This window comes from Crocodylus siamensis, chromosome 5 (genome assembly GCF_052110815.1).
Source record: "Crocodylus siamensis isolate JL-2025a chromosome 5, ASM5211081v1, whole genome shotgun sequence".
Taxonomy (NCBI): domain Eukaryota; kingdom Metazoa; phylum Chordata; order Crocodylia; family Crocodylidae; genus Crocodylus; species Crocodylus siamensis.
This window is the reverse complement of record NC_143399.1, coordinates 179,532,059-179,546,168: the sequence shown is the minus strand read 5'-3', so window position 1 is coordinate 179,546,168 and position 14,110 is coordinate 179,532,059. Positions and strand designations below refer to the sequence as shown.

At 39.3% G+C, this 14,110-nt stretch overlaps 1 protein-coding gene across 2 annotated transcripts in view; it reads left to right on the top strand.

Annotated features, from left to right (window-relative positions):
* The window catches only part of DNAJC1 (DnaJ heat shock protein family (Hsp40) member C1), a 193,675-nt gene extending 180,366 nt beyond the window's left edge, over nucleotides 1-13,309 (top strand). The window contains exons 10-12 of one of the 2 annotated variants that reach the window (XM_090047307.1): nucleotides 9,370-9,418; nucleotides 11,084-11,556; nucleotides 13,075-13,309. In XM_090047307.1, coding sequence (XP_089903433.1) covers nucleotides 9,370-9,418; nucleotides 11,084-11,556; nucleotides 13,075-13,143 — 591 coding nt within the window. In that variant the 3' untranslated portion in view covers nucleotides 13,144-13,309. The remainder of the gene's footprint in view (nucleotides 1-9,369; nucleotides 9,419-11,083; nucleotides 11,557-13,074) is intronic. The other variant, XM_090047308.1, reaches the window with a different exon arrangement.
* The last annotated feature ends 801 nt before the right edge of the window (nucleotides 13,310-14,110 follow it).

The following is a 14,110-nucleotide window of genomic DNA, read 5'->3' as shown; positions in this document are numbered from 1 at the left end:
CTTTTTACCTTTTTTGGATAATAGTTTGGGTTCAGTCACCACACACACAATTCTGGTTTAACAAACTCAAGTAATCAGTCAGATTGTTCCCACAAGCAGTATCCTGATTCCATAGTTATAAGATCCTTCTAATCGGGTACTGTACTTGGGTATTTGTAGTCTTACCTGGAGAGAGAGACTTACGGTTTCATCTTTTTAAAGGCCAGAAACTCCATAGCAGTTGTGCTGAGCTGTTTATGAGCCAAAACTTTAATACCCTTCTTAGAGAATGTACCTTCAGCTTTAGTTTTGACCCTCTGTTTATTTCTCTAAGACAGGAAGTGTAACCAGATAGTTTCCACGCTGTACTACGCAGGATTATCGCATGTTTTGTATCTATCAAACATCCCATCTCCTGCAGTCTGGCTTTACCTGTTAGTCAGATAACAGTAACAGGACATGAACCTTAGTCTAAGATTTCTTGCTATGCTTTGCTTTTCTTTTCTTATGGTCTCCTGACAGGATTTCATTACTTTCATCCTGTCTGTCTCCCTGAGACACTGCAAACTCCATTATGTCTTTGTAGGAGTTAAGATTCAATTGCCCCTATGACTCCACAGTAATTGCCTTATACATTTTAAATATGTGACATTGGATGACTCGGCAGAATCTGGGGTCCCCTAGGCAGGGGCTGTCACCCTGTTACAGTTCATTATGCTTTTACAAGGAGGAAGACAGCCTGCTGAGAGAGGCAAACACGCCCAAACCTACAAACATCCTCTTTTGGTTGAAGAACACTTGAAAACGACACTGGAAGGGGCAGGGAAAACCAATGAGGCAAACATGGGCAAAAGCAATTAGTATATGGGACAACTTGGGATGAAGGAAGTTTGAGAGATACTGAGATAAATTTAGAAACAGTTTCCTTGTTTTTAGGGTTTCCATTTTGTAGTATGGTTTCTTACATTGATTTAATTAATACTTCCTTGTAATTGGTTAGAGGGACAAAAATTTTCGGAAAGAATCTCCCTCAGTTGAAGGGGTGTGTAAATCCCAAAAAATATATATATGCGAAAACTGAAGCTGGAATCACTGCAGATGATTAGTAGTCATTACATAAAACTCTGTAATGTGGTTATTCTTAAATTAAAATTTCCCACAAAAATTCTTAGTTGCAGTTAAAAAGTACCAGAACTGATGGTGACCAATTTTGATAGACATGTGCTCTGACTTAATTTTATAACTTACCTACTTCTCCTTGCAGGTGGAGGTTTATAAGAAACATATGATAAGACCCATAACTCTGACTTCACTGCCTATCACTTTGGCTTTTTGAAGTAAAAATAGTCTTTTTACTATCACTTCAGGAAATCATCCTTTAACCAGCAAATATACCACCAACTCTAAAATAGACCAGATTAAGCCAGGCTCAGTGTACCCATCTAATTATGTAAAATTGGTAAATAGGAGTATAATATGAGAATATCAGTACTTAATTTATGTTAATCCATCAAAATTTAGTTTATAACATAATCAATATAACAAGGTCTTATTATATTTGTAATTGAAAAGGCAACATGACTTATAAAATCGTTTTTGTTGCAATTGCCTTGTGGTATTAATTAGATTTGGTTTCTTCAAGTGTTTTGATTATGAGAGAAAAACTGGGTTCGGTTTACCCTAATCAGTTCCTGCCTGCTGACCTGGTTACCTGTACAAGTGTTCTCTGTCAGCCTCCACACATCTGTTCTTTGACCCATTTTCCTTACTGAATCTAGCTTTAGGCTCAGTTCTTATTCTTGTCCTTTAATACTTAAAGAAAAAATTGATCTTAAAAAAATTAAATTCTGAATTTTCTAAACTGTGAAAAATCTGTACCATAAATTAAGAAAAGAGCTTAAAATCTGACATTCCTGGCAAATTAACATTGTTCCATTTGAAAAATTCTAAGCCTAACAAAGATGTATTACAAGTGATACAAGTAGCATTGCTAATTTAAAGTAAGAAATGTGTATGTGAAATTATAAAATATACATGACCACACAAGATCTACTTTGATACAGATTAAAAGTTTAAACTGTTAATGTATGTCTTTCAGCAGATGATTTTGGTAACCACAAAGAGCACTCAAATTGTAAAAACAGAGGAAATAAAAACTGTCTGGCATGAAAAACAGATTTTAATATGATTATTAACTGCAGGTTTTCTAAATTAAAGGCAAGGAGATCTCAGATTTCATACTTGTGAAGTAATATCATTTGCTTGCCTTAGAGGATGTAAACTGATTCTGCTTGCCTCTGTGGCCACTAATCTCTTGAATTCAGGTTGCAGTAGCAGACTGATAGAGGATTTGCTGTTTGCATGGAAAGAGGACCAGGTAGGCAGCAAAACAATAGGCAGGTGGATAGATTTAAGCAGGCTTTCCTCATTAGTATGGTGCCTGACAGCATGAGCTAAGAGGTGTGCAGTTTTATGATCTTCCCCATATGTCAAAAAAAAGTGATGATGAAATGATTAACAGGCTCTGAGATTTAGGCTGAGGTCCTGTGTATATAATAAAGTTGAACTTGTATGGTTTATAATAAAAGAGCTTGATGATTTTTTTTTTTTTAAAAGGTACAAACTAAATTCATTAGCTTATTAGGGAAAACCTCTAAACAATAAATGATTCATAAGTACAAGTTTATTCATTGGACTTGTTTAGGTGTTTCATCCCTAGAAAACCCATTTTTATGAATGTTGATTTCTTAATCTGTATTGTACACAGTGAAACATAACGTGCTTGTAATATGTACGCTTTAAAACCCTAGTTATTGCAATCATGAATCATTGGCAGTCTAATACTGTGGTACTCTAAAACATAAGATTGAAGTACCTTGTATATTAATGGATCTGTTCTCAGAACAGTTCTGTGAATCAGAGAAATATTTTTGGGGAAATGAGGAAGAGAAGGTTTAGGCCCAGATCTACAAAAGTACCTAAAATGGGGTTTGGATTAAATTTAGGCTCCTCCAGCTAAGTGAGATCCTCAACCCCCACCTATCTTTATGGGTGACAGACTTTTGCCAGTATATTTCCCTAGGTTCCTAAAATTCTGCTTCTTCATATGCTCAGAGTTGCCTTCATTTTGGAAGGACTGACCAGCTTGGTGCTGTCTCAGGTCTAATATCAAAAGAATCCTCAAACCAGGCCTTTATCGACCTATGTTCATTGAGGCTTCTGTGAGCTTAGAGTTTGGGAGCTGCTGCTGCATGTGATAGTTAAATTTCCTGTTAAAATCATGGGATTTTTTTTTTTGACAGATCAGTCCCATAGTGGATAGTGTTACTCAGTTGGATATGTTTTTTGACTCTAGAAAAAGTGGCAACCATCTCAAATACCTGCTATAATTATAACACGGATTCAAAGAATATTTTCAATCCGTATGTTAAATAATGGAGTCTTTCTGATCAACAAAATATTAAATGCTCTTTTTAGGAAGATACCTTGTACATATTTCTAAAGCTTTTTTTTGAACTATAATGTCAAAAACATACAATACTATCTGACTGAATGTTTCACTGAACCCTTAATATTTGAAGCCTGCTTGCCTGACTTCTGTTGTTTGTTTCATGAAGTACTGATTTTGGGATCTGTATCATGTGGCAATTGATACAGAACTTTGGCACAGAACCAGAAGATCTTATAGACAATTAGACTTTGTATGGAAGGGCTAGTTATGTCTACTGTGGAAACACTCCATGCTTGCTCTGTAGTTAGGAAACAGCTGCATTTTGAAAAAAAAAAAAAGGCTTGAGCCTTTGCATCTTATTGCATCTGGTCCCTTAATGTCAGAAGGTTTGTAAAATCACCAGGTTTAAAAATCCCACTCCAGCTTCGCAGTCTAAAAATGAAATTTAAAGAATGCATTTGTGTTTACAAGTCTTATCTTCATTAAGACAGGTTCTTAACTAACATGATATAAAATTCTAGTAAAGACAATGCAGTTTGTAGTTTTGCGTGATGTAGCAGGTCAAGGTAAATGCTGAATTCCCTTATGGTAGGATAACTAATGCTCATTAGTTATCCTGCTGTGTAAAATCCCAGTGGACAAAAGGCTCAGAGTAGATTTTACTCTGAGTTAACTGAGAGGAGCCAAAGGTGGCCACAACAGTGTTGATCTCCCTTAGCTATCTTGCTAGGCAAAATATAATGTCTTTTCTGTGTGATTTTACAGCAGGATTACTAATGCATGTTGGCTTTCTTGCATTTAAAATCTTAGCTTCTTAATTTGATAGTTAAACTCATTTCATTCAAATTCATTTACCCTACAGCAGAACAAAGGTTCAAAGCTAATACCGCTTTTAGGTTAATTTATAAACCACCACAGACTGAAGGACTAATAATTGAGCTTGTTAGCAGGGGTTGGTAAAATACCCTAGACTTGTTCTGGGAAACTTCATCATACATATCAGCAATACAGCAGGTACAAAGCTGAAAGCCTCACACTTTTACTTGCCTCAGTGGGACTCCCATGGACCATCTTTGATTCTACCTAGAGCTGAACTTTGGCCTACATGCTAAGTTCAGGGCCTTCCTAACCTAGTCCCTGCCTTGGACAGGTTTTTGTCTCCCTAAATAAGTGGTTAAAAGCCTTCCAGGCAACAAGATCCATGATCCTGCAGAGACCCTTGGATACAAGCAAATTTTAAAGCTTGCTAAAGGACAAGAGTACTCTATCCTGAGAACAAAACATCAAGGATCAATACAAAACAGTGTCACCATATCCTAGTTTTGACCATTGATGTTTATCTTCAAGTAGGCCCCTTTCTTCCTATCAGGCACGTATACCTCCTTGCTTTTGTAACATCCTGCACCAGATGAAGAGTGTGCACAGAAACCTGGACACGGACAGTAAAAACAGATGCATAAATTACTTAAAGCCTGTGCTTAGAACCCTCTTACCAACCTGAATGCAGCTGCCAAAGCAGCTAAGGTAGTAAACACCTTTGTCAATCCTGGTGGTCTACAGCCTGCATCTGAAGTGAGTACCATATGCAGAAGCCTTATCAGATAGCATGGATGGATCAGCTGTCTGTGTCAGTAGTTGGCAACCTTTTCCCAGTGGTAGACTGGACAGACATGGTTTGGGTCCAAACCAGGCCAGCTCTAGTATTCGGGGGCCACCAGCCCTTTTCTGTGTTGCTTAACCATTGGCATTGGGAAAGCTCCTCATCAACCAGTCACAGCATGGTGCAGGCCTAACCCCCAGCTGTGGCACAACATAGATGCAGACCTTCATTGCCAGAATTCCTCCAAAGCCTGCTGCTGCTGAAGATGCCTGGCTCTACAGGCTGGATTTGGCTCATGGGCTGTAGGTTGCTGACGCCCCAGTCTATATTCCACCCATTCCCAGAGCTTAGTGCATTCATCTATCTGGACATCTAAAGGATGTTAATCCAAATGTTATGGATCTGACCCACACTGTTATTGATGTCATTTCTGATCATTATAGCTGATGCATAATTTAGGCAAGGAATCTTCCCTTCCTCCTTCAAACATGCAAGAATCAGTTAACCCTGAAGAAATCTGCCTGTATACACATCAGTCTAGCGAACAGTGTCAAACCTACCATTCTGGACAAGTTCACAGCGAAGCAAACCAAAGACCCTCTAATTGAAACACCCCAGATCAGTTTAGGTTCAGGTCAGGACATAGAACTGAGCATACTATGGTAACCCCAAAAGATGGTCTCTTCTTGTCCTACCATGGATAGAGGATAGACATCCATCCCTTTTCTTTCTGTACCCCTCTGAAGCACTTGATACTGTTCACCATCAGGTATCATGGTGGTATTACTGACTCACCTGAGATGGGTGGCAGTCAGCTAGTCAGCAGGACTAGTCAGAGGATCAAAGTTGTCTACTCCTACCACCGTTCTGTTAGCACAGGTGATCTGGAAAATGGCTCTAAAGTTCTAAACCTTGATGATGATCTGAGTTGCATATGAATATGATCCTATGGAATGGAATTTTTGGTTTTATGCTTTTGGAGGTTTTTTAATTGGGAAGTTGCATTCCAAACATTACACTGAAGCCATGGATAAACATTAGCTTAATGTGGTTTCAAAAGGAGAAGGGTAGCTGTTGCTTTGGATCACTGCAGCAGTTTGTTGCGCTGTAAAAGTTAGAACAAATTGCATCAAAAGTGCTCTAATTTTAGCTCTGCTTCATTCAGCATTGAAGTTGGAGTGATTCAGTTTATTTGCATTGCTTTAGGCTCACACACGTCACAGTCAGCACTTAACAGCTACTGAACACACCAGCACAGCCGCAGCAGGTCCACCCCCCCTTTTGAAACTGAAAGTTTCTGTGCCTTAAAAAACATGTTGCAAAGTCTAACAGTGGGTAGTTGGGAAATGGCAGAGTTGAAGCTGGCCATGCAAAGCTGTGTAGGTTCTGAAAATGTTATCATCAGGTTTGAATGCTGTATTGCTTTCAAGCCTGTATGATATGATCTGTGCCTTTGCCAGTTACCACTCCCAAGAGAGGAATTGACGTTTTCTCTGGTACATTTTCTGGAATATGTAGAAGTCTGCTAAAAGTGAACTTCTGCAAGCAGATTTACATCTCAAAAGTGATATTCTTCAGTGAAAGATGTATTCAGTGGTACAAATTCAAGAAAATGCTTTGGGAGAAAACAATGATGTCATCGAGAAAATAATTTCTCAACTGTTCACTGCTACAGTTGCTGTTTCTGATGTTAGATTGGAATTTCATTCTTTGGCCTGGTGCAATCAAATGTTAGAAATGGGACAGGGATAGGTAGAGCTTCAATTATTATTTTTGTTCTTTTTAATCATCAAAACACTCAGTGAAAACACTGCTATATAGGATAGATAACAGAAGATTAGTGACTCTTAAATGTGGATTGTAATACTATATTGTATTATTATTATTTAAAATGTTGCATTTGTGACATAGATATTGATATATTTATAACTCAATATTTGAGAATTGTGTATTAAAACAATGTCAGAATTTGAACATTCTAACATCTTAGCAGAAGATGGGGTAGAGACAAGGGCTGTGTGAAGTTTGATCACTGATTCGATTCAGAGGAATTCAGAAAGATTTGATAATTCGGACATAGACACAGCTTTAAATGTTTTTTCTACATGCCTCAAGGTACTAAGCGGCTCATGAATGATGAGATGCTGGGATGGATGGAGCATCCCACGGGAGCACAGGGGGTCCCCAGCGCGTTTGGCAGTGGACCCAGAAGTGGACCACAAGCACCAGGGAGTGTGTGGGGGACCCCTCCTCTGCCCCCCGGCTCAGCGACTGGTGTCTCCTAGGTCTGGGGGGGCACCTGGGGTCCCACCATGACTGATTTCTGAGTCCACTTCTGGTCCACTTCTGAATTCGCTGCCAAGCACACAGGGGGGCCCCCCAGGCTCCTGTGGGACAGTCCATCCGCCCCACCATTGCAGCGTTCACAACCCGCGCCTGGTACGTTGAGGTATGTAGAAAAAGCATTTAAAGTTGTGTCTGTGTCCAGATTGCTGATTCTCTGAATCAGCATCAAATCTTCAGATTCAGCTGAATGGAATTGGGACAGTGATCTGAATCAACAGATTGAATCACTGTCCCTGACTTGGGCTGAATCTGAATCGAATACGGTCCATTTTGCACACCCATAGCAGAGATGTAGCTTATTGACTAATTGAATCAAAAAGGCTTAAGTAGGAGATCTCCCTAAATAATGGGGTAGACTTACCAATTTTCACAGGTTGATCGCAGCATAAAGTTCTAATTCTGTGGTCATTTTGTGGTGGCTATGCACCTTGGCACTGATTTGAGACCCCGTTGGGAAGTAGGGTCAAGGGGGTGGTTGCCATCTTTATTGCTGGCTACCGTTCAGCAGTCCTGCCTCTCAGCGCTGATTGATGGAGAGGTCTTGGTGGGGGGGAAGGAGGGGGACAAGGGGGCAGCTGCCATCTTGTCTGCTGCCCTTTGTGTTGCGGCACTTTTTGCTCTTGGTAGTGAGGACCACTGGCTCCAACTGGGGAGCTAGCATTTTACTACTTTTAAGTTTTTTCAGTTGTTGATTTTTGCAGACAATCTTGAATTTCACAGTTTCTGCAGAATCTGTGAAAATGGGAATTAAGTAGGTCCCTTGGCAGAGTAAGCTCACAGTGCATCAGATGCATTGTAATGCTAACACTAAATAAATGTGTAGTTCCCAGGACTAGTCTAACATACGATGCAACTACAAGGCACTTTTCTCCCTATTTGTTTCCTTCCTCCCCCACTAACTTCATAAATCTTTATTTAAAGAGATGACTTTCAGGTCGATTACATTACTGTTTCATTGTTTTGAGTGTACATCCTTTCTTGTTTGTACAACTAACACCTTCTACTTTTCTGAAAAGAAAATTGCAAACATTGGAATATGCATCTCTCAAATTAGTGTATATTTACATTTTGCATTTTATTCAGCTCATATCAGTCAATTTAATTTTGTATCTTTTCTTCATGTCTAAAGAGCCTGCATTCTAAAAAAAAAAAAAAAAAAAGAGTGATTTTTTTTTTTTCATATGAAAACTGCAAGAACAGTTATTTTTTAAATTGGGCTTGTGATTTTTCCTGCTTATGTGTGATTTAACTGCTTGTATAGGGTATAAAAGAAAGCTCCAAAATAATTATTTTGGCAGGGAAAAAAAATCAAAGTTTGCTGCTGCTTTTACTTTCACAATTAAGTCTAGTTTGTCTTCTCCCTCTATACAAGTGAAAATGGCTACTTGGTATGAATGTCCAGCCCTTGATCCTCTGGGTCTTCATGTGCAGATAACTCTTTTCCTACTTCATTTTACCAGTGTTTCAGAATAGCTGTTTTTGCTCATGCTCATTTTCCAAATGTCTCGTTGCAAAAGCTGCTTATTCTGGGTTTTGTGCCCATTAGGACACTGCATCTTACTGGGCATGCAGACTTTTTATACCGGGGGACCAGTGTCTAGCAGAAAAGTTCTCAACCATGCCGCACCCTTTTCTAATATAATTTTAAGGTTTGGAATTTAAGGCTTAACAATAAAGAAATAAATGCTGAAAAGTTAAACTATCACTTGTAATAATCTGTGGTGCTAATGAATATATATCGAATACAACTTAGTTTACATCATTTTTAAAAATAAACTATCTGATTAGGCTAAGCCCCAAAGATAAATCTGTTTAATGATTTAAAATTGGCATGGCTCTTGATTAAGACTTAGCAGAAGAGCATAGTATGATAGCATAGCAGTGTTTTTATGTATTAAAAATCTATTTTGCATAAGTTGTTTGTGATATTTTTAACTATGAAGTGCTAAAAATGCAATTTTTGAATTAAGCTTTTTTATTTTTTTTGAAACAGGTTACTCTGAAAGCAAAACAACTGAAGGAGTCTGTTACATATACTCCAGGTTTGTATTTGTTTAAAAATAAAATGAGATTTATAGCTATGCAGAAGCAATGTATAGTTCATTCTGCAACTTTCAGTGTAATCTGTGGAGAGAGAGTTTATGGCCTTCATTGTGTGGTCTGTGGAAGTACTGCGCTACACCCACTCATCTGGTGCAGAGGCTGACAGGCATTCTGCGCAAGTTGTTCCTGTGTAAAGCTGGCTACATAAAGACCATGTCTTCAGTCTTTCTCTGTGGTAGAGATTCCCAAACTTTTTCTTATTGCTTACCCTTCTCCAGATTTACCAGCTGCCCACGTACTCCTACCAGCATATGGTTTATATTTTAACCCCTTAATTGCTTGTTATTATAATGGCAATTAAATCCACTATCACGCTTTTGGAGGAAGTGTTTCAGTATTATTTCTGCAAAGGTTCTCAAAATAGATTATAAAAATGCAGGCTGTCATGATTGTAATAGTGAATTCACACTTGTGAGAATGCTCAAAGCAAAATGCACTTATTATTTCTAATGCAGGGCTGGAGGACAGAGTTCACTGCACTCCTCAGTAGGGCCCTGGTGCAGAAGGAGCTAAACAAGTCAAGTCATGCACAGGCTTGATTGTGTCTTTTACAACTAGGACAGAGCATAGAAGTACAGTGTCTTAGGTTAGTGTAATAAGAAAGCTGGACGCATACTGCACTCAACCAATAAAACATTAGAGTCGTCTAATTTTTCTCAGGATCGTAAAGTTTTATAATGTTCTAAAAAATTTCCAGTCTTGCTTTTTTGCCACTTCTCCTTCAAAAGATTTGGGGAGGAGGTAATAGAATGAAACTGACCTGCAAGAGTGCTACACTACCATGGAATACAGGACAAGGGGGACAAGAATACATGTGGAGCAAGGCAGGCAAGATTCACTGTCAGTGGGTGGAGGGAGAATGGGGTAAATATGAAAGACAAGAATGAGAGAAAAGAAGAAAGTGATCTTCCAAGAAAAAATTAAAGAGAGAAAATGGATAACAATTAGGCAGAGAGATGGATATGAAACTGATTTGGGTATGGATGGAGGAAAAAAAGGATAACAATGAAACAAAAAAGGGAAGGAAAGATGCATGCAATTTTATTTCATGTGTTCATGACCTTTTATTGTATTTCCCTGGGATTTATTCCTTATCTGTGACTTTGAGAAGAACAGATAGAATGAATGTTTTGAGCAGTCATATATGGCTACTCACCATTATGTGATTAGTAACTGGAAAAGCCATGAAAATGCATTAGGAATGACAGAAATCATTCCACGTTCTGGGATCCTCATGGACTGTGTCCAGAGGGAGTAACTAGCTTTGGGTCTTTTTGTGAGAAAAAATTCATTTAAAATATTTTAAAAATCTAAACTGCAGAAAGTTGCCCTTAGTATTTTGAAATGGTCTGGTGGAAGCCATGCCTCATCACCTCTGCAGTATGCTGTCTTTTTCTATTGCTTGATCTACTAGCCCAGGGAGTGAGGGGTTGTGCCACAACCTGTTCCTTCTGTAGTCGTGTGGCTTCTGGGTGACTCTTTCCTTTGGTATCTCAGTCATGTGAGCTCTGTCCCATATCTCTCTCAGGTTGTAAATGTTAGTCCCCAACCAATTCCCTTTTCATTTAATTTTTGGTGATGTTTACATATAATACTGTTCCCAGCAGGTATCATTAAGCTCTCTGAACTTAAAACCCTGGCCCAGAATCCCAAAAATGCCACTGTGAATTTGCCAGACCATATAATCACTCAGCGAGAAAGAGATGATGAGGAAGAAGATAACTATCATGGTGACCCACAACAGGTGGAGGTTCCACCAGATTACAGGGAGCCCATGACAAGTGAAACCAGACATCGCAAACGAAAAATGGCTAAAGCACCTGAAATGACTCTAGCAGAGATGAAAGAGGTGGCAGAAGACAAGGGTAGAGGAAGGCGCCAGAAAGACTTTGATAACATGGAAGAGGATGAAGATAGTGATGATGATAATAATAGGAAAAAAGAGAAAAGTCGCAGCTCAGAAGAACTGTGGACTCAAAATCAACAGAAGCTTCTTGAACTGGCCTTACAGCAGTATCCAAAAGGAACATCAGACCGCTGGGATAAGATAGCAAAATGTGTCCCTGGTAAAAGTAAGGTAATGTTGCTCTTTTATATGGGATTAGAATACTATTATAACATGGAGAGGGCATTTCCTACTGATTAGCAACTGGCTAAAGGAATTGAGTCCCTAATGAAGCATAGGATCATTAACCCAGCCTGTTGCTATCTTCCCAGATATGCCCAACTAATTCGGTTATTTCCCTATTAATAATAATAATATTGATATAAATATGTCCATCACTTAATTGTATTTATGTTCTGTGTGTTGGAAAGATTAAGGTGAGCTGCCATTTAAAATACCAGTCCTTGCCCCATAATTAAGACTTAAAAGGCTAAAAGGAAAATAGCTGTAAGTTTTAAAATAAATTCTCAGGGTCAGATCTGGTGTTAGAAAATCTGTCCTGCAAACCCTCCCTGCCCCACCCCACCAATAACACGCTGGATCCAGTACTCACTCTGGCCAGTCCGGAACTATGCCATATGCAGCTCCTGCTCTGGGACATGAGATGCACATGGTGCCCGCTCAGAGCAGTCTGGGATGTCAGGCTCACTTCAGCTGGTCCGGGATGCACACTGCAGGGAGCTGGATCCAGCATGCAGAGGGAGTCCCAGATTGGCCCCATATGGGGCTGCATGCAGCTTGGGTCCTGTACCAGACTGACCCTGTGCGCAGGTTACATGCTGTGTGTGGTGTACGGCCCAACCTGAGGCCCAGGTGCAGCACCAGGGACTGAATGAAGGGGCTCTGTGGGCTGGATCTTTATAATCTCTTTGAAATTGCCTGGTAGAAAAGCTCTGCGCAGAACAAAGGTAGGCATTGTGTTCATGATCCATGTTTTTTGCCACGTTCAGAAATAGCCCAGTGGTAGTGGCAATCTAGATGCTGTACAATTGAGTCTCAGTGCATTAAAGCATCAGGGTACATTAATCTCACTGGTGTTATGGTAGGGAAGAATACATGTGAGTGGTTCCAAAACAGTCTTTCTGGCTCAGAAAATCATTTCAGCGCATGGGTTAATGGGCTTGCTAGATCAAGATGATAGTAAGGGCTTCTCTGGATTTGAAGGCTGCCAGACCAACAGCTTCCATACACAAGCGGATTCTGGAATAGTCATTTGGTATTTCTTTGAATGTTCAAAAAACCCAGAAATGAACAGGGCATTCGTTTTTAAAACTGCTATTGACAGTATTGTGAAATTTTGCTGATTCTCCATTATCAAGATAGAAAGTGTTTGTTAATATAAGGCAAACTTTCCTGTTTTGTCTGGCCTCTAAAGTTGTTCATCTGATAAAGTCATTTATCAGCTATCTTTTGAGAAACCCAAAGTGAAAAGTTTGGGTTTTTTAACCTATTTTTCATCAAGTATAGATTCATCTTCTCTCCTGCAAGCTCAACACACGGGTAAATATTTTTCTGGGTTTTTTTCTCAAAGTAAAATATAAATAGCAGCTTTATATAGTGAAGTAGCATGTGTACAGTCAAAACAATATGAGGATTCAAATCACAGTTAATTTTTCAAAGATAAATGTTTTCATTTCTTCATTTTTACAGGAAGAATGTGTGGCAAGATACAAGTTGCTTGTTGAACTGGTACAAAAGAAAAAAATGGCTAAAAGCTGAATATTCTAAGCAGAAGAATTTTACTTCTCCTTTTCCAGAATGAGATTATATTTTAAATCTCAGATGCAGTAATTTGCATTTTTGTACCTCAGTATTTCTATACATTATGTGCCTTAGTAAGAGAAAATGACGATAATATTAATAAATCTTCTGTTACGTTGCTTAACATTTTCTGTGTTAAAAAGAATCAAAATGTATTTTTTGTATTGGAGAGCTGTCTAAACAGACATCTTATTGTATATAGTCTAGGAGGATAGGTTTTTAGAACACACAGATAATTTATTGAATGCAAGAATTGATGACTTCAGTGTGAATGAATATGCAAAATCTAAAGTTGGAGTGGCCAACATGTGGCACAGGTGGCTTGGGAAGTTCCTGTATGACATGACAAATCAGGGAGGGGTCAGGCAGCACAACAGCAGGTATGCCAAGGATCAAAAAACAGAGTAGCAGATTGCACAGGGAGCAGACAACAATGCAGGAAGGGGATCAGAATGGCATGTGGCGGGGTGTGTAGGGCTTAACTTGTGGCATGCTTGCCAGAAGATTGGCCTCCACTGATATAAAGGATTTGAGGCTGGAGTGTCAAACTATGCTCTGCCCTGAATCCAGATCCTGACCATAAGGAGCCTTGCAGGCTAGATCCAGAACTAACAGCAGTGGTGAGGCAAGTGACGGTACAGAGGTTAATGTAGCTGTCATTTGCCTTCCCATCCCCACTGCTGCAGACATCCATCTCCAGTGGGACTCCACAGGAGGGAATTTGGGTGTAGGCTCCATCCCCAAATTCATGGGCCCTCTGAGAGCTCCATAGGCTAAGTGAAACAGCTCTGCAGGTTGGATCCAGCCAGTGGGCCATATGCCTGACAGCTCTGGTACAAGGCATGCCTTAAAGGAGGCTAACATTTGAAAACTTTTATGAGAAAATTTAAGCAAACCTGAGATTGTTGAGATCTATTTTTTTAAA